At 43.1% G+C, this 21,044-nt stretch overlaps 1 protein-coding gene across 8 annotated transcripts in view; it reads left to right on the forward strand.

Annotated features, from left to right (window-relative positions):
- FBXL17 (F-box and leucine rich repeat protein 17) overlaps positions 1-21,044 on the forward strand; it is a 486,275-nt gene that overhangs the window by 10,555 nt on the left and 454,676 nt on the right. For 7 of the 8 annotated variants that reach the window (XR_004000843.1, XM_030565825.1, XM_030565828.1 and 4 more), the window contains 2 exons: positions 218-340; positions 3,462-3,719. Coding sequence is in view for 7 of the 8 variants with exons in the window: in XM_030565825.1 (XP_030421685.1) it covers positions 218-340; positions 3,462-3,719 (381 nt within the window). In the remaining variant the exon portion in view is untranslated. The remainder of the gene's footprint in view (positions 1-217; positions 341-3,461; positions 3,720-21,044) is intronic. The other variant, XM_030565826.1, reaches the window with a different exon arrangement.

Raw genomic sequence — 21,044 nt, forward strand, 5'->3', positions numbered from 1 at the left:
ATATCTCAACAAAGCTGTTTTCTTAGTCCTGTCTTTCATCCTTGACTGAACAAGTCTGGGACAAAGAATAGAAACAAGTAGCAATTACGATATTAATATTTTTGTCTGTCTTATACACAGGTTTTCATGATCAACTAATAAGGAAAGCATTTAATTCTGTGTCTCATATGGTTACCATGTCTGACAAGTTTCTTCTTCTTCTTTTTTTTTTTAACAGATATTTTCCAATTTATCCTTGAATGAGCGCTGCCTTTCAGCATCGTTAGTTTGTAAATACTGGCATGACCTCTGTTTAGACTTCCACTTCTGGAAGCAACTGGATCTCAGTAATCGTCAGCAGGTAGGAAGACATAATTATGAAAAATTTGTAAAAAGTAAAATCAAAACTGTGAATTACATGCTGGTTAGTTGATCTTTGTCCTTCACTTTTCAACTTTACTTTTCGTGCTAGAAGCAGCAGATGACTGAATTACGTCTTAATTTAGCTTCTCTAAATGCACTTTTGTTTACTTTGAAGTCTGTTAGAGCAGAATGAAAGTGTGCTTTATTTAAAACAAGCGGCTTGTTACCTGTCATCTATTGATTGCATAGGCTACCACTGTCTAATAGCTCATCTTGGATGAGAGGCCTGCCTTGGCTTAAATGGTTGAGAATTGGTTATGACTAGACTTAGTTTTTGTGATCTTTGTCCAGCTGGTACTTGCTTCAACATAATAGGGAGAGGCGTATCTGTGGGTTTTTTTAATGACCCTCAGTAGAGGGTGCACCACTTAAACATGGAGTCTGATTGTGTGTCTCCTGCGTGAACCAAGTCCAGAATTAAATCTCTTAATTCTAGATGGAGCATAAAGTTGATCTTACGCCTCCCTTAGATTCCTTATGTTGCGTAATAGGAATCTTATTAGGCCTGATGTTAGGGTCATTTATGGTTATTTTTAAATGTCAGCTTTAATTTTCAAATACTGGATTCTTATTCTGTAACGGCCTATGTGATTATCAAAGTAACTTAAGAATCCACTCAAAACAGTGGTTCCACACTGTAGTTTATCTTCATGATGGACTTGGAGATTGAAAATATGAAGGTAATACATTTTGTCGTGGTCGGATGATCCCTTCCTTTAGACCAGGGGTGGGCAAACTTATTGGCCCAAGGGCCACATCGGGAAATAGAAATGGTATGGCAGGCCATGAATGCTCACAAAATTGGGGTTGGAGTACAGGCAGGGGTGAGGGCTCTGGTTAGGCGTGCGGGCTCAGGGGTGTGGTTGGAGATGAGGAGTTTGGGGTGTAGGAGGGTGATCTGGGCTGGTATCAAGGGGTTTGGAGAGTGAGAGGGAGATCAGGGGTTTGGGGCATAGGGAGAGGCTCAGGGGTGCAGGCTTTGAGTGGCGCTTACCTGAAGCAAATCTGGGAAGCAGCGGCATGTCGCTTCTCCGGCTCTTATGCAGAGTTATGGCCAGGTGGCCCTGTATGCTGCCCCATCTTCAGGCACCATCCCAGCTGCTCCCACTGAAGTGCCGCAGGGGGCCATTGGAGTGTGTTGGAGCTGGAGCAGGGCCATGCTGTGGCCTCTGGGAGCCGCGTGGAGCGGCCTCCGACCCAGCACCCTGGCTAGAGCACCAGAGCAGGGCCATGAGCACCAGAGCAGCTTCTGACCCAGCTACCTGGCTGGAGCAGGGGTGAGCCGCGTAGTGCGGCCCCTGACCCAGCACCCCGGCCGGAGCAGGACCGAACCACAGATCCCACTCCCTAGCGGGACCTGGCGGGTTGGCTTAAAATGGCTTGGCCCGCAGGCCGTTGTTTGCCCATCCCTGCTTTCTAAGAAGAAAGGTTAAACCCTGACCTCAGTCTAAAGTGGAGGTATTGTTCTAATGGTCTGACCTAGGACCATTGGTCTAATGATCTGATATAGGGGGCTCCTTGTTGAGTTTCCAATTATGATACTTGACCATTAGTCTACTTGGCTGATTATTTAATACGTTACTAAACCAGTTTTTTTAAAAAATACACTGCCATATCCTCCATTCTCATGGGTGGTTTGGGTTTTTTTTTAAAGTTATTTTTAGAAGTAACTATGATTTTACAGATTGTTTGTTTATTCCTGTACTGTACAAGAAATGGAGGCAAAAAGTTTTTTTATTTTCATCTGCCCATAGCAAAACCAAAATCTGACCCAAGGTAAGTGTTGTGATGAGCAGTTTTGTCAGTTTAGCTTGGTTTGCTTTGTCTCTATTTTTAAAAATAAACTTTTCGTTCTTTCTGTTACGGATTTTCTGTCTGGTCATTTGAAAGGACTGGTTTTGTACTGTACTCTGTCCAATCTGTTTGGTAAAGCTTTTAATTGATTCATAGGCTTAAACAGCTGGAATTTGGCTGTTTGTTTCTACTTTAAAAGATTTATATTATGCTAATATATTATTGGTTTTAATAGGTGAAATGTGTCTAGATGCCAAGGAGATGAGCGCTGTTACAAAGGAACTACTGTGAAAGGCAGTGCATAGCAATTTCTGGTTAATGATGGGTGAGGGTGGGCTAACTGATATTTTTACAAAAATCAAATTTTCTATTTTTGTAATGAGAACAATTTTTTTTTAAGAGTCATTCTATTACTGTGTTTTCTCCTGTCAACATATTGGATTTCCAGTTATCAGACACTCCATGCTGCTGCTGCTGCTGTTGTCATTGAAAAACCGGGTATCACTGACATCACTGTAATATTGAGTTGGTAACAGCTATTGGATGGTTGCCCAAAGCTGTCCAAGACATAGCTTCTTCAGTGAAGAGCAATTTTGAGTAATTCCAAGAAAAAGCATGAGCACAATACCTCTCTACTCTGTTCATAGAAAAGTACCACAGCGGGAGTGAGATTAAGACCAGATCTACACTCAGAAGTTAAGCTATGTCACACGGGTCTGGAAAAACCCACCCCCTGAGCAAGGTAGTTAAGATGACCTAAGCACCAATGTAGACTAGACCATGCTAGGTCGTCAGAATTCTTCCATTGACCTAGCTACCACCTTTTGGGGAAGTGGATTAACTATACTGATGTAGAATCCCTCCCATTGCTGGATTGAGTGTCTATGCTGAAGAGTTAAAGTGGTGCAGCTGTAGTGTTTCAAGTGTAGACAAGTCCTTATTTCTTTTCGCCATGAAAGACAGTGGTCCCCTGTTGAGGGTATGGGCAGGCTGTTTAAAGCTATAGCTTTAATTGTCATCAGGATTGGGACAGGTCTCGTACAAAGGTAACTGTCAAGTTGATTACAGCAATCTATGCTTGGAATCTGTTAAAAAACTGAACTTTTTTCCTCACTTCCTTTGGGCAAATGCTTCCTGCTGCCAAGTCATAGTACTCGTATATTCACATATATCTCCTTCATTACTATCTCTATATACATGTTTTTAATCTAAAGTATCAGATGACTATGATGATATTAAATTGAGAATTTGAATTTTGTTGACAGGTCACTGATGAATTACTGGAAAAAATTGCATCAAGAAGCCAGAACATATCTGAAATCAATATTTCTGATTGTCGCAATGTGTCTGATTCAGGAGTGTGTGTGCTAGCATTTAAATGTCCTGGACTTCTAAGGTATACTGCTTACAGATGTAAACAACTTTCGGACACATCTATCATTGCAGTTGCCTCCCAATGTCCTCTACTTCAGAAAGTACATGTAGGCAATCAAGACAGGCTCACTGATGAAGGACTCAAACAGGTAACCTTAAATTTTTGTCAAAGATATGAAAGTTGATGCTGTCTTTTTCCAGCGACATTAGGTCGTGATGACAGACTTTCTTCTTAAATTAGGCTAGTCCTCTTCAGCTGTAAGAAGATGGAGTTCCACAGGTTGACTGGGCATTGTGTGGAAAAAATACTTCATTTTGTTAGTTTTAAACCTGCAGCCTATTAATTTCATTTGGTGGCCCCTAATTCTTGTGTTACGAGAAGGAGTAAACAACACTTCCTTATTTACTTTCTCCACACCACTCATAATTTTCTAGATCTCTGTCATACACTCATAATTTTCTAGATCTCTGTCATACCCCCGTCATATCTTTTTCCAAGCTGAAAAGTCTCTTATTTTCCTCCTACGAAAGCTGTTCAATATCCCTAATAATTTTTATGCCCTTTTCTGAACCTTTTCCAATTTCAGTACATCTTTTTTGAGATGGGATTTTAGCATAATATAAATCTTTTAAAGTAGAAACAAACAGCCAAATTCCAGCTGTTTAAGCCTGCACATAGTCTTAAAGATCTGGGCATACCATAGATTTATACAGAGGCAATATATTTTCTGTCTTACTGTCATCTATCCCTTTGTTAATGATTCCCAACATTCTGTTTGCTTTTTGACTGCCGCTGCACATGGAGTGGATATTATCGGAGAACTATCCATGAGGACTCCAAGATCTTTCTTGAGTGGTAACCAGGGTGGATTTGACTTAAATCATGACTTAAATCACTAGTCAAGAAGACCTTCATTTAATCATGGCTTTCTACATAAAAGTGCATTCTTGTTGGTTGTTATAACCTTTTAATACATATTCTTTACAACTCAGAGACAGACATAGGTTTCATTTTTTAGAAGATATACACTCAATACTAGAGTTACAATGGTGCCACTGGTGCTGGGCCCACGCTCCAAAGGGGCCCCAGCCCAGCCTTTCTTCCCCAGGAAGCTTGGTGCTGCTGTGCCCAGGGCTCTGTCCTGCCGTTGCACGCTGCTGGCAGCAAAGCATCCCCTCCCGCGCCTCTTACTTGCCCCTCTTCCTCCTCTTCCTCTGCTCTCTCTCCCTGCTCCCGATTTGGGGGCGGCGGGGAGGGGGGGAAGAAGCAGCATCCGCCGCCTGGACCGCTGGCAGGATGAGTCTGCTTCTCCGGAAGGAAATAAATTTTTTTTAAAGGCTGCCCCCTTTTCCCAGATCTTCCTCCCCATCCTCCTACCGCTGTGCCCCCTGCCTGGCCCGGGGTCCCCGCACCCTCCCTCCCATTTCCCTACTCCTTGCCTTTGGTGCCCTGTCCTTGCTCCAACATCTAATGGGGGTGAGGGACCTTGCACAGCAGCACCCGTGTCCTTCCTCCCAGCTCCAGCCTGGGCTACAGTAGCAGCCACACTATCCCTCCAAGTCATGGGAGCATCGGGCTGCTTATCCAGTGAGGGAAATGCCCCTTCCAACAGCAGCTGTTGTCCCCTGAAGTGTAGAGGCATTGGGGGGGTCAGGGGAGCCCTAAAACTGCACCCCCACCTTTACTCATCCCCTACCGCTATGACAGGGAGACCGTTAAAGATCTGTTGTGTCACCAGCACTTACAAGTTTTCTTGAGCTGAAAGAGGTCACGGGACTTTGCAAAAAGGGAGAAGTGCCCGGTTTTCCCCTCAAGAGGATAATTACTAACGGCAAAGTGGTGATATATTTTGTGAGGGAGGCCATGGAAAATTCAGTCCTCTACCCCATCTGTTCCTTGATGTTGAACATTTAATGATATGAGAGAGAGAAGGGGGGAAAAAAAAAGAAAAGAGGAGGGGGCAGGGCCTTGGGAAAGTGAGTGGAATCTGGGCATGCCCCCTGCTGTGAACTCCTCAGGGCAGGGGGCTGGGAGCACCCCCACAACCCTAGCCCACCTCCCCAGTCCTGACTCCTGCACCCCCACCCTGAGCACCAAACGGGAGCTCCTGCATTCTATCCCCCTCACATACCCACTTGAATCCCTTGCACCAAGTGGGAGCTGCTCCAGGTAAGCACCCCACACCCCACCCTCCTGCCCCAACCCTGAGCCCCCTCCCTCATTCTAGCTCCTGGCCAGACCCCCATCCTGCTCCTGCACTCTAACTCCCTTCCAGACCCTCCCCCCCCCCCTCAGCTCAGTAGAGAGAGAGGCAAGGAGAGTGGGCTAGAATCAGGGAGAAGGTAGGTACTGGTCTGTATGGGCAGGGGTGAGGGGGGATCCTGTTTACCCCCTTCCCAGCTCTGCTGCGCTTTCAGTTTACTCCCGGCCCCTCCCTTGCTCCAACAACCAACCCTAGCTCCTGCCCCACTGTGTTTTTGCCCTCAGCCCCTTCCTTGCTCCAGTCAGTAAGGACTAATCCTCCCCTGATGCCCCACTGTGCTTATCTCACCCAGGTCCCTCTCTCGCTCCAGCTGGGGACCAGTCCTCCTCCTCCTCTTCCCCCCCCCCCCCATGCCCAGCTGTCAGGGTGGATAAAAATCAATGACTTGAAAAAAAAATTAGATTTTTTTTAATTGAAATAGTTTTTCCCCTCAGAAATCCAATCTAAAGATAGTTTTACTTAAGAATGGCTGTACTAGGTCAGACCAAAGGTCCATCCAGACCAGTATCCTGTGTTCTGACAGTGGCCAATGCCAGGTGCCCCAGAGGGAGCGAACCTAACAGGTAATGATCAAGTGATTTCTCTCCTGCCATCCATCTCCACTCTCTGACAAACAGAGGCTAGGGAAGCCATTACTTACCCATCGTGGCTAATAGCCATTAATGGACTTAACCTCCATGAATTTATCCAGTTCTCTTTTAAACAATGTTAGTCCTAGCCTTCACACCCTCCTCAGGTAAGGAGCTCCACAAGTTGACTGTCCGCTGTGTGAAGAAGAACTTCTTTTATTTGTTTTAAACCTGCTGCCCATTAATTTCATTTGGTGGCCCCTAGTTCTTGTATTATGGGAGCAAGTAAATAACTTTTCCTTATCTACTTTCTCCACATCCCTCATAATTTTATATACCTCTATCATATCCCCCTTTAGTCTCTTCTTTTCCAAGCTGAAAAGTCCTAGCCTCTTTAATCTCTCCTCATATGGGACCCTCTCCAAACCCCTAATCATTTTAGTTGCCCTTTTCTGAACCTTTCCTAGTGCCAGTATATCTTTTTTTTGAGATGATTTGACCACATCTGTACACAGGCGTACCATCGATTTATATAAGGGCAATAATATATTCTCCGTCTTATTCTCTATCCCCTTTTTAATCATTCCTAACATCCTGTTTGCTTTTTTGACTGCCTCTGCACACTGCGTGGACATCTTCAGAGAACTATCCACTATGATTCCAAGATTTTTCCTGATTTGTTGTAGCTAAATTAGCCCTCATCATATTGTACTTATAGTTGGGGTTATTTTTTCCAATGTGCATTACTTTACATTTATCCACATTAAATTTCATTTGCCATTTTGTTGCCCAATCATTTAGTTTTGTGAGATCTTTTTGAAGTTCTTCACAATCTGCTTTGGTCTTAACTATCTTGAGTAGTTTAGTATCATCTGCAAACTTTGCCACTTCACTGTTTACCCCTTTCTCCAGATCATTTATGAATAAGTTGAACAGGATTGGTGCTAGGACTGACCCTTGGGGAACACCACTAGTTACCCTCTCTCCAGTCTGAGAATTTACCATGAATTCCTACCCTTTGTTCCCTGTCTTTTAACCAGTTCTCAGTCCATGAAAGGACCTTCCCTTTTATCCCATGACAGCTTAATTTATGTAAGAGCCTTTGGTGAGGGACCTTGTCAAAGGCTTTCTGGAAATCTAAGTACACTATGTCCACTGGATCCCCCCCGTCCACATGTTTTTTGACCCCTTCAAAGAACTCTAATGGATTAGTAAGACACGATTTCCCTTTACAGAAACCATGTTGACTTTTGCCCAGCAATTTAAGTTCTTCTGTGTTTCTGACAATTTTATTCTTTACTATTGTTTTGACTCATTTGCCCGGTACCGACATCAGACTTACTGGTCTGTAATTGCTAAGATCACCTCTAGAGCCCTTTTTAAATATTGGCGTTACATTAGCTATCTTCCAGTCGTTGGGTGCAGAAGCTGATTTAAAGGACAGGTTACAAACCCTAGTTAATAGTTCCACAATTTCACATTTGAATTCTTTCAGAACTCTTGGGTGAATGCCATCTGGTCCCGGTGACTTGTTAATGTTAAGTTAATTAATTAATTCCCAAACCTCCTCTAGTGACACTTCAATCTGTTACAGTTCCTCAGATTTGTCACCTACAAAAATGGGCTCAGGTTTGGGAATTTCCCTAACATCCTCAGCCATGAAGACTGAAGGAAAGAATTCGTTTAGTTTCTCTGCAATGACTTTATCGTCTTTAAGCACTCCTTTTCTATCTCCATCATCGAGGGGCCCCACTGGTTGTTTAGCGGGCATCTTGCTTCTGATGTACATAAACATTTTGTTGTTACCTTTGGAGTTTTTGGCTAGCCGTTTTTCAAACTCCTAGTTTTAACGAAGATTCATTATATCATGGAATGGGGATTATAAATTCTGATTCTATAGTATGAGACAATATAGTCTTAGAATGTTTAAGATAAGTTTTGTAAATGAGTTGTAATAGTCCATGGCTTGTTTTGCAGAAAAAACTACCCAGGATCGTTTCAATGGGCAAGGCAAAGATGCCACATTTATTTTGATAACAATTTGATCTATAACCACTAGCTAATAACTTAATACACACACACACACACACACACACGTTCTGCAGCTTCTGCATAGTTACCAGTCCTGAACACAGCTTTCGTTCACAGCTTGGGATCGTAGCTAGTGGTGGCTAACTGGCCAGAAAGAACTGGGTCTGCCCTCCCATGTTGGCAGCAGAACATTACCCTTCCAAGTCTTCCATCTCACCCATCCTTTTGGTAGGCTTTAGTTTGAATCAAGAGTCTATAGGTCTTGCTATGTAATGCTGCCTTTGGGTTCAGTGTGATTGATTACCCGTTAATTAAAGATGTGACTTTCAGCCTCAGACCTGGGTTTGATCTTCCTTCTGTTGTACCTTTTGTTATTTCCTTCTTAGGGTGGACTTTTCTTACTTTGTTAGGGCTCTTGTCTGTATCTTCAGCCATTGGTGTTTGAACTCTGTTTCATCAGGACAGGCTAGTGGTGGAGATTGATTCTATCTTCCATACATACCTCATTCACACATCTAAATTAAACTAATAAGATTACAGCAGGGTTTTGCAAAAATGAAGGTTGCAGCAAGCTTTTACAAAATGGAGTAAGCTTTGTAAAATGAATTACAGTAGGGCAAACAGTGAACAGAAGTTACAATACTGAAACAGTGCAAGTCTCAGTGATTTAAGCAGGAATTGGATTGACAGTGAAATTTACAAGGGCAACTGGCTGAACAGCTATGGCTCTTAACAAGCATCTTAATTGTCAATTAGCCAGTTACTGGGGTAACCAGTTTTATGAATGAATGTCTTTTCATTCATAAAACTTTACTTACGAAGTTACATAAATAACTTCGTAAAACAATTTCATTCATGAGTTATACAGGCTTAGGGACCCAATCTTATGGGGTTCCACAGACTTCTGTAAAGATTATTTAGGTTAATTTTTCTATTTATCCAATGGGACTCAATTCTCAGTCTAGAAGATGCCATCGGAGATGCTTAGTTTTGCAGTTCTTAAACTGTGGATTTGTGTCTCCGGAGGTAACATGCTTGTTAACAGCAAAAATGTTTTAAAATGAATAAATAATGTATAGAGGTGAGAAATAACAGGCCTCAACTCTGTTGTCCCTCTGCAAATTCGTGTACACAGGGTCAATCCCTTACCTCTCTCTAAAAGTGCAAAATTTCAAAAAGTTCAATGAATAGAAGATTGTTGGAGGTAGAATAGATCTGGACAAGGAGAAGAAGTCTGGAGATAAATGTAAGAAGTGAGGGACATATGCTTGTTTTGTTAACATCCATATTTGCTGTTTTGGTAATTGATTTTTATCCATCCTGGTGGTAACAGTTAATTTGGGGCCCATCATTTTATTTGTGTAGTTGGGATTGTTTTCCAATGTGCATTACTTTTGCATTTTATCAACATTGAATTTCATTTGCCATTTTGTTTCCCAGTCACCTAATTTTGAGAGATCTTTTTGTAGCTCTTCACAGTCCTGCCTGGGACTTAACTGTCTTGAGTAGTTTTGTATCCTCTTCAAATTTTGTCACCTCACTCTTTACCCATTTTTCCAGCTCATTTATGAATATATTTAATGGGACTGGGAAACCACTGTTTACCTCTCCCCATTCTGAAAACTGACCATTTATTCCTACCCTTTGTTTCCTATCTTTTAACCAGTTAGCTATCCACGAGAGGATCTTCCCTCTTATCCCATGACAACTTACTTTGCTTAAGAGCCTTCGGTGAGGGACCTTCTCATAGGCTTTCTGAAAATCTCAGAACTGTATACTATATTCAGTGGATCTCCTTTGTCCACATGCTTGTTGACCCCCTCAAATAATTCTAATAGATTGGTGAGGCACGCTTTCCCTTTAGAAAAAACAAATTATGTTGATCTGTTTGTCTGCCAATTTTGTTTTGTACTGTAGTTTCAACCAATTTGCCTGGTACTGAAGTCAGGCTTACTGGTCTGTAATTGCCAGGATCACTTCTAGAGCTCTTTTTAAAAATTGGCATCACATTAGCTATCCTCCAGTCATTTGGTACAGAAGCTGATTTAAATAATAGGTTACAGACTACAGTTAAATGTGAAATGGCAGAACTACTGAGTCCTTCAGAACTCTTGGGTGAATACCATCTGGTTTTGATGACTTATTACTGTTAAGTTTATCAGTTTGTTCCAAAACCTCCTCTAATGACACCTCAATCTGGGACACTCCCTCGAATTTGTCTCTTATAAAGAATGGGAATCTCTCATACTCAGCTGTGAAGGCTGATGCAAAGAATTAATTTAATTTCTTTGAAACAGCCTTATCGTCCTTGAGTGCTCCTTCAGTATCTCGATTGTCCAGTGGCCCCACTGGTTGTGTAGCAGGCTTCCTGCTTCTGATGTACTTAACATTTTTTTGCTATTACTTCTTGAGTCTTTGGCTAGCTGTTCAACTTCTTTTTTGGCCTTCCTAATTATACTTTAACATTTCATTTGGCGGAGTTTATGCTCCTTTCTATTTTCCTCACTAGGATCTAACTTCCACTTTTTAAAGGATGCCTTTTTGCCTCTCGCTACTACTTTTACTTTATTGTTTAGCCACAGTAGCATTGTTTTGGTTCTCTTACTATGTTTTTAAATTTGGGATGTACATTAAAGTTGGGCCTCTATTATGGCGTCTTTAAAAAGTTTCCATGCAGCTTGCAGGGATTTCACTTTTTGTGCTGTACCCTTTAATTTCTGTTTCACTAATTTCTTCTTTTTTGTGTAGTTCCCCTTTCTAGAATTAAAGGGCATTTTTTGATGAGTTCTCCCTGGATTTAGGCCTATAGGAATACAGAGCTGATAATTTATTTTTTTGCCTTTTTGGTAAGGATGCAGAAGTTCTGAACTTTGCCTCAGGATTTGAATGATTTTCTCTTGCTCTGTATTCTTTCACCCTAAATACTGTGGCTTCTAATTTCCCTTTTGCAGGTTAAAGGGATATTTTCCTATTAAATGGACATAGTAAGCTGTTCTACTTTAAAAATTAGTAGATGTTACTTTTTACTACTTTTTTCTTTCCTTTTTTCTCCCCTTTCCATCTAGATATTTTTTAATTTCTGCCTCTGAAATGGCAGTTAAAACAACAAACATTGGGAGACTCCAGAAGCTAAATCTATTTATTTAAAGCAAAATAGACCTTCAAAGTAGAACTTGGCTAATTAATGGGAGACTTGGTGGGTGTGTGTTTGTTTTTTTTTTTTTCCAAGTTATAGATTGAGTTTTCATATTGTGTCGAAAGTTGAAATTTCCATGAATGTTTGTTGTTTCATATTAAAATAAATCAGTCTTCAAAAGCATCTGTTTTTGTAGAATGATTATTCGTTTTATGTTTCAAAATCAAGATTGTTACAAATTTTCATACACCCGTGGTAAAGAGGAAGAGAAAAACCATAGAGTTTAGAATTGCATGTGGGGATAGGAAACACCAATGAGGAAAGAAACATCTCTAGTTTCTAGTTTGTCTCAGTTCTCCAGCCCCTCCTCCAACAATTTCTGGTTATTCGTTTGCTGTCTGTTTTAATGGGAAATAAATGTGTTGATATTTCCTTCCACCTCTTAATAGCCCACCCCCAACTCTTTGTATAGACCTCCCCAATACTTCGCACTTTGTTTGCCTGAGCAAGAACAATTCCTGGATTGCTCTTATATATCCTCTGCAGTATTATGGGTAAGCAACAGGAACAGATGAATCATTAAGGAACATAGATCTTATAGTTACACAACTACCTAGTGTTTTAATAAAAAAAACAAAAAACAAAAAAAACAGGCTAGATAATCTAAATTCAATCACTTTTTTCAAAGCTTACCCAGGCATCAGCAGACCTTTGAAAGTGATGGGAGAATTGATGTTGGGGAATAAGTCAAGAATTTTCAACCTCAACAAAACACAACACACTGGTTTTATCAAAAGAAGTTTATTTCCCCAACTGTACTTTGAGATCACAGTTGCCTAAAAGACTGCGTGAATTCAAGTTTCCAGTACTACTGGTGTTTGTGATATCATCTGTATCAGGAAAGATTCTGGAGTCTTGCAGGTTTGGTCAAGTGAAATGAATCTTCAGATTCTTTTTTTAAATAGTTCAGTTAATAAGAACTGTAAAGATTGCACGTATAAGGCTTGATATTAAAACAAACAAGTGAACCTACAATCATGTTTAATTTTTACACACAGCTACTATGTGGGACAGAGTCTATATAACTGGGCAAATTGATGCTGCAGTCACCTGGTCATTACCTGTTAAGTTTACTGCTTCTGGGGCACTTGACATTGGTCACTGTCGGTAGATATTGGGCTGGATGGACCTTTGGTCTGATGCAGTATGGCCATGCTTATGTTTTTAAGCAAGGAAAGTCATCTTGTAGCTCGTAGTGAACTAAGTTCAGGTTCTGATGTGGGCAACTTATCTCAGAACCAGAGGGAATGGTGATCACAGCAAATGAACTTTTTGACTGTGGACTTTGATTCCTCACACAGATTAGTCCAGGATCAGTGGTCTCCACAGGAATGTCACAGGTGTATCAATGGTCTAAATCAGGTTGCTCAGTGATTAACTTATTGGGCAATAATTTCAGTAGAAGGCTGCCACATGCTATCATTAGTGACAACATTATAGCCATATCTGTGTGAACAGGCAAAGAAAACAGTCACCTTCCCTATATGAGGAAATTCAGTTCTACATTTGTTAGAGAAACTCTTCCCTCCATTTGGGAACTTTTGTAAGAAAGGTCTCTCTTTTTCATAGACAAAAAGTGATCCATTGAGATGGCACCTGCACAACACTGACACTTTTTTTTTTCTTTTGGTCTGATGATAGATATTTGGCTGTCTAACTACAGACTATGTTGTTAGGCAAAAGTACAAAGAGACCTTAGCTTTAGATGCTTTCCTAGCCCTTTCCCAGTTTGACCCCCTGGTCGTTCATTAAGTACGTGACAGTGCAGTGTATTGGCACCTCTCTTAAGCTACCAGGTTGTACCCCAGAATCTAAGGGCTTGTCTACATCAGAAAGTTGCAGCGCTGGTGAGGGAGTTACAGCGCTGCAACTTTGAAGGTGTACACATCTGCAGGGCACCACCAGCGCTGCAACTCCCTGTTTGCAGCGCTGGCCGTACTCCCGTTTTGTCTCGGGTGTAGAGGATCCAGCGCTGGTGATCCAGCGCTGGTAATCCAATGTAGACAGTTACCAGCGCTTTTCTTGACCTCCGTGGAAGGAGGAAGCCTCTGGTAATCAAGCTGGTTTCCTTTCCCGGTTTGCTCTCTCGGTCCCGGAGCCACCCAGCAAACCGCAGGGAAGGAGACCTGCTTGCTCGGGGTTCCGGGACCGAGAGAGCAAACCGGGAACGCCGCGGTTTGCTCTCTCGGTCCCGGAGCCACCCAGCAAACCGCAGGGAAGGAGACCTGCTTGCTCGGGGTTCCGGGACCGAGAGAGCAAACCGGGAAAGGAAACCAGCTTCGCCACGGTTTGCTCTCTCGGTCCCGGAACCCCGAGCAAGCAGGTCTCCTTCCCTGCGGTTTGCTGGCTGGCTCCGGGACCGAGAGAGCAAACCGCGGCGTTCCCGGTTTGCTCTCTCGGTCCCGGAACCCCGAGCAAGCAGGTCTCCTTCCCTGCGGTTTGCTGGCTGGCTCCGGGACCGAGAGAGCAAACCGCGGCGTTCCCGGTTTGCTCTCTCTGTCCCGGAACCCCGAGCAAGCAGGTCTCCTTCCCTGCGGTTTGCTGGGTGGCTCCGGGACCGAGAGAGCAAACCGCGGGGAAGCTGGTTTCCTTTCCCGGTTTGCTCTCTCGTCCCGGAACCCCCCTTGAAGCCGCCCAACAGCGCTGCAGTGTGGCCACATCTAACACCACTTGCAGCGCTGGTTGCTGTAAGTGTGGCCACTCTGCAGCGCTGGCCCTATACAGCTGTACTAATACAGCTGTAACAACCAGCGCTGCAAAATTTTAGATGTAGACATGGCCTAAGTTTGAATTTTGAGTGTAACCAATATAGCAATATTGATCTGTGTTTGCAGAGCCCTGAAACAATAGTTCTTATTGTTTTGGAGCAATCTTGTTCACCTCAGTGAGAGATCCTAATGATTTTAATGTCAGTTACCTATATCAATTCTAATTAAAGGATGTAAGAAGGGAGATGAAGGTTCACATTATGGAACAATGGTGGAAATCTCCTTTGCAAACAGATTGGAGAAAATCTGGAAGACAGGGCAATTGAATTGAGAATTTTGTCAGAACTGTATGTGTTGTGGGGTCTGTCTTTACTCTCCTTAACTCCAGCACAATGGTGCCCATGTTACTGGTATCTGTGGATCTTGCCACGTGCTGCATTTTCTCCTATCCCATTGAGTGGTAGGAGGGAGGTATAGGCTGCTCTGTTCCCTGGCTGGAGGAGTGGGGAAGGGGGGCTCTGGCTTGTGATCTGTAGTTGATACTTCCAAGCTCTGGCACCCAGGAAAAGATGGATAGAACATTTCCCAGAGTGACTTCAGGCATAGTTGCAAGTCTGTGGTCATGGGTGAGTTTGGGAGACTAATCCAATTAGATGATTCTTGATTGGATTCTTTAGGATTATAACCATAGAGATACTGTTTATGGCAAACATCATCATAGAAAGGCAGTCTAGAATCTGTTTTTTACAGCCCAGGTAGCGTTCCTACTTGTGGATATCAGACTGCTGTACTGGACCCATCTTTTGGATTCCCTGTCCTCTCAAGCCACCTGAGTCCGTGTAGTATCCAGACACTCCTGCAGTTCTGGTCTCTCCGGCACAGTGTCAGGGTGCAGGCTCCCTGTCTGGCACCCCTGCTTGCATCCTGTAGTCCAACTGCCTTCAGCCCTGAGACTAGTGCTAAAATCCTCCATGCCTCCCCAGGAGCTAATGCATGCTCTCCCCTGAGCCCCATCCTTGTGCACAGTTAATTTATAGCTTAACTGTTTGGGGACTGCATGACAGGTGACGGTGTAGTGATTTGGGAAATGTGTATATTTACAAATTTGAGTTCAGATTGCTGTTAGGAGATTTTTGTTATATTATGGGGGCCTTTTTCTGCATGTGGAATCCACCATTTGCTGATAGGGCTGTAGTGCATATCTGCCAGACTAGGACAATGGAGAACTGTTAACTATAATGATTATGCTCTGACCAAACAATGGATATGCTACTGAGGGCTTGTCTACATCAGAAAGTTGCAGCGCTGGTGAGGGAGTTACAGCGCTGCAACTTTGAAGGTGTACACATCTGCAGGGCACCACCAGCGCCGCAACTCCCTGTTTGCGGCGCTGGCCGTACTCCCGTTTTGTCTCGGGTGTAGAGGATCCAGCGCTGGTGATCCAATGTAGACACTTACCAGCGCTTTTCTTGACCTCCGTGGAAGGAGGAAGCCTCTGGTAATCAAGCTGGTCTCCTTTCCCGGTTTGCTCTCTCGTTCCCGGAACCCCGAGCAAGCAGGTCTCCTTCCCTGCGGTTTGCTGGGTGGCTCCGGGAACGCGAGAGCAAACCGCGGCGAAGCTGGTCTCCTTTCCCGGTTTGCTCTCGCGTTCCCGGAACCCCGAGCAAGCAGGTCTCCTTCCCTGCGGTTTGCTGGGTGGCTCCGGGAACGCGAGAGCAAACCGCGGCGAAGCTGGTCTCCTTTCCCGGTTTGCTCTCGCGTTCCTGGAACCCCCCTTGAAGCCGCCCAACAGCGCTGCAGTGTGGCCACATATAACACCACTTGCAGCGCTGGTTGCTGTAAGTGTGGCCACTCTGCAGCGCTGGCCCTATACAGCTGTACTAATACAGCTGTAACAACCAGCGCTGCAAAATTTTAGATGTAGACATGGCCTGAGATTTCTTTAGTGGGGAAACTAGTTTGACCAAAAAAAAAAAGGCTGTTAGACAACTGACACCGCATTCTACAGGTCATTACCCTTTGACCCCACTAAGGATTACCAAAAGAAACTGTTTGCTCAAGAAACTCCCTAAAGAAGCACAGGAACAAATCTACACTGACACACCCCTAGAGTCCCGACCAGGGGTATTCTATCTGCTACTCCAAATCCATAAATCTGGGAATCCTGTATGCTCCATCATCTCAGGCATTGGCGCCTTGACAGCAGAATTATCTGGCTACGTAGACTCTCTTCTCAGGCCCTGCGCTATCAGCACTCCCAGCTATCTTTGAGATGCTACTGACTTCCTGAGGAAACTACAGTCCTTCGGTGATCTTCCAGAAAACACCATCCTAGCCACTATGGATGTAGAAGCTCTCTACACAAACATTCCACACAAAGATGGACTACAAGCCATCAGAAATAGCATTCCTGATACCATCACCGCAAACCTGGAGGCTGAACTTCACCCACAACTATTTCAGATTTGGGGACAATTTATACCTTCAAGCCAGTGGGACTGCTATGGGTACCTGCATGCCAAAACTTTTAGGGCTGACTTAGAACAACACTTCCTCAGTTCTTGTTCCCTAATCCCTTTACTCTACTTGTGCTACATTGATGACATCTTCATCATCTGGACCCATGAGAAGGAGGCCTTTGAGGAATTCCACCAAGATTTCAACAATTTCCACCCCATCATCAGCCTCAGCCTGGACCACTCCACACAAGAGATCCACTTCCTAGACACTACAGTGCTAATAAGCCATGGTCACATAAACACCACTTATACTGGAAACCTACTGACCACTATACTTACCTGCATGCCTCCAGCTTTCATCCAGACCACATCACATGATCCATTGTCTACAGCCAAGCTCTAACATGCAACCGCATTTGCTCTGATCTCTCAGACAGAGACAAACTCCTACAGGATCTCTATGAAGTATTCTTAAAACTACGATACCCACCTGGTGAAGTGAACAAACAGATTGACAGTCAGAAAGGTACCCAGGAGTCACCTACTATAAGACAGGTCCAACAAAGAAAGTAACAGAATGTCACTAGCCGTCTCCTACAGCCTCCAACTAAAACCTCTCCAGTACATCATCAGGGATCTACATCCTATCCTGAAGGACGATCCCTCACTCTCACTGACCTCGGGAGACAGGCCAGTTCTCTCTTACAGACAGCCCTCCAACCTGAAGGAAATACTCACCAACAAGACACCACAGAACAAAAACACAAACCCAGGAACCAAACCCTGGTGCCAACTCTGTCCATGTATCTGTTCAAGGGACATCATCATAGGCTCTAACCACATCAGCCACACCATTAGGGGCTCATTCACTTGCACATCTACCAATGTGATATATGCCATTATGTGCCAGCAGTGCCCTTCTGCCATGTATATTGGCCAAACTGGACAGTCTCTATGCAAAAGAATAAATGGACACAAATCTGACATCAGGAATTATAACATTCAAAAACCAGTACAAGAACACTTCAGTCTCTCTGGTCACTCAATAACAGACCGAAAAGTGTCAATTCTTCAACAACAAACCTTCAAAAACAGACTCCAATGTGAAACTGGAGAACTGGAATTAATTTGCAAACTGGACACCATCAGATTAGGCCTGAATAAAGACTGAGTGGTTGGGTCATAACAAAACCTAAGCCTATTTTCCACAATACTAATTTCCCCCTACTGTTACTCACACCTTCTTGTCAAATGTCTGAAATGGGTCACTCTCATTACCACTTCAAAAGTTCTTTTTCCTCCCTTGGTATCCTGCTGTTAATTGAATTGTCTTGTTAGACTGACCTCATACTTGGTAAGGCAACTCCCATCCTTTCATGTATTTATACCTGCTCTTGTATTTTCCACTCCATGTATCTGATGAAGTGGGTTCTAGGCCATGAAAGCTTATTCCCAAATAAATCTGTTAATTTCTAAGGGTACATCTACACTCCTGCCAGACTGGCAGGTAGCGATCGATCTATTGGGGATCGATTTACCATGTCTAGTGTAGACACGATAAAATCGATCCCCAATAGATGGCTCTGCCGTCGACTCTGGAACTCCACCATGGCAAGAGGTGGAAGCAGAGTCGACGGGGGAGCGGCAGCAGTGGACTTGCCGCCATCCTCACGGCCAGGTAAATCGACCTAAGATAGGTGAATAGCGTAGCTGAAGTTGCGTATCTTAGGTCAAACACCCCCCCCCCCCCCCCGTAGACCTAGCCTAAGGTGCCAAAAGGACTCCTTGTCGTTTTTGCTGATACAGAGTAATAGAGCTACCACTCTGAAACCTGTAGTTTGACCAAGTTTCCCTGAACAAGAGAGTGGAAAATCACTAGGAGCAGCACAAAGAAACAACCTGGTCTTGGTGGGTGAATATATAAACTTGATAGACTTTCAGAGACATTCAAGAAGCTATTGGCAGGAGAGAGGAAGAGATGAGCATATTTTGCTGGCTGCAGAAGAGGTCTGGTTTAACTGCAGGACAACCAAGGTCAAAGAAAGCTAACTGACCTAGTTTCATGATTCTGAATTGAAGCCACGAGTTGCTGGAAAAAGACCATGGATGCCCCAGAGGACTCCTCCTCAAGCCCAAAGAATTCTTCAGAGTGGTGAAGAACCTGAGGCTGGGACATTGATGAATGTGTGTTTATCTTATGTAGCTTCATGTACTTGTCATGCTATCTAAGTAAAGCTACTGATATTTTTAGACTACAGTGCAAAATCTGTGTCCTTGCTGACTTTCACTATTGTGTGACCTCGACGTGTTAAATTGTAAACCCAGAAGTGCCTAGGTTGCTGGGAGATGTGCTTAAGTACAGTGGGGAGAGCCGAAGGGGTCAACACAAGTCTTATTACCTAAGCATTTGGACTGCGGAGTCTCCATTCTCGGAAGGAGGTGCTGTGCAGAGGATCTGTAACCTGAGTGTGCCCAGAGGCCCTAAGCTAAGGGTGGTGCCTGGACTCTGTTCAGACTTAGGAGTGTTAAAGCCCACAGGGCCCAATGAGGTGGGCACCGAACACAATACATTGGGGAGTGCCTAGCAAGAGTAGGAGTTCTGCCAAGTCTTGGAAAAGAAGGCACTTGGAAAAGAAAACACGTGCACTTCATACTTACACAGCACAGGAGACATACAGATATAGGCAAAAGAACAAAAACCTATGTGATTCCTCCTTGGAGTCCTCAACACTCCTGAGCGTTCATGGGGGTTTTGATTATTGTCCTGGGAAGAGTGCAAGCCCTCACTCTTCCAGTGTATCTTCTCTTTTTGGAGATGGTATGGTTATCTGGTGCAGAAAGTGTCTCTCTTTAAATATCAGTCTGTGACACCTTTACTTGCTGCTTTTCTTATGCTGTTTTTTGTGCTCCAGCCCTGGAAGTGAGTGTGCTGGCAGAGATGGTCTTTAAAAGTCTGTGGCTTAGCCACCAGCCCTCATTATACCACCAGAGTAGGACCGTCCAAAGTTGATGGCCCTATTTCAGTTTCTCTTGCAGTCTGTTTTTGCTACAAAATGGAGGTTCTAATCTGCACTGACTATTACAAGGATACTTGGTGTTCACGAAATCAGATGGAATTCACAGTTGCACAAAGATGTTCTCCAAACTGTTGGTCTCTTCTCCTCTCTAGATTAGTTTTAAATATCATTGAGTAATGTTGGTCTAATTTTAAGTTATGGTAAATGGTGACTATTTTTAGTACATGAAAAATAATGGGGAATATTAGAAGAAATAATTAAAACAGTATATCCAACATCAAATGTTCAACGCATCAGTCCACAAAAAATCATTAGTTTGTCTTAACTCATGAGCCTTAAAAAATAAATGTTTAGGTTCTTTTTATTGGCCTTTTGCTTTCTGAGCCTCCAGGATACATGTCACATTTCTTTCAGGCTTTTTTCTGTAGCTGTAAGGGCTTAAGACTTGTTTTCTAAATGAGAGCTGAAGTTCTCAGCTCCATAAGCTCGGGCTTGAAGTAAAATATTAACTATCAGGAGGCTTATAATAAAATTTCCAGAATTTGCTACAGGTGTTAACTTTCCTAATTACAACCTAGTTTTTTAAATATATACACTGGCTGAATGTGGCTGATGTCTTAACTGAGTTGAAGGACAGCAAGCCAGCTCTTTAACAACATTTCTCACATTTTAAAAATTTAACAGATTTTATTTTAAAATCACCAGAACTCTTTTGTCCACAGCTCAAAGTACTGCAAGTTTGGGGAAGATGTGCTTTATTGTATATATGAAATAAAGAAGTTGAGTCCTTATTAAAGGTGAAAAACTGATTTCAGCCTTAATAGAGGCATTACTGCATATCTGTAAATATATCAACACATTGTAGCTGCAGTCCTGAATGGGACTGCACAACTTTACTTCCATATCTGAGGAGCTTCTAAAACACATGAATAAGAGTTTTGTTCAGATGGTTCCATGTGTGTTCTTAGAAAACAAACATCAGTGGGAGCGTGTTTTGGCTACTCGTGCATTTTCTCTTCAGTGGTTACTTTGGCACCTAGCTGTTAAAATTACTTGTCAATTGATTAAATTATCTCAAACATGGCATTTTATTATAAATTTTGGCTATAATGCCTGGGGTTTTTCAAGGCTTGGCTGCCATTTGGAACTAAGCTTTGAGTATCTAACTTGCAGAATGAAAGAGGAAGTTGGTTGATTCTGCTTTTATTCTTGTTAGGTATGCCTCTCAAA

The sequence above is a fragment of the Gopherus evgoodei genome, chromosome 6, assembly GCF_007399415.2.
Source record: "Gopherus evgoodei ecotype Sinaloan lineage chromosome 6, rGopEvg1_v1.p, whole genome shotgun sequence".
Taxonomy (NCBI): domain Eukaryota; kingdom Metazoa; phylum Chordata; order Testudines; family Testudinidae; genus Gopherus; species Gopherus evgoodei.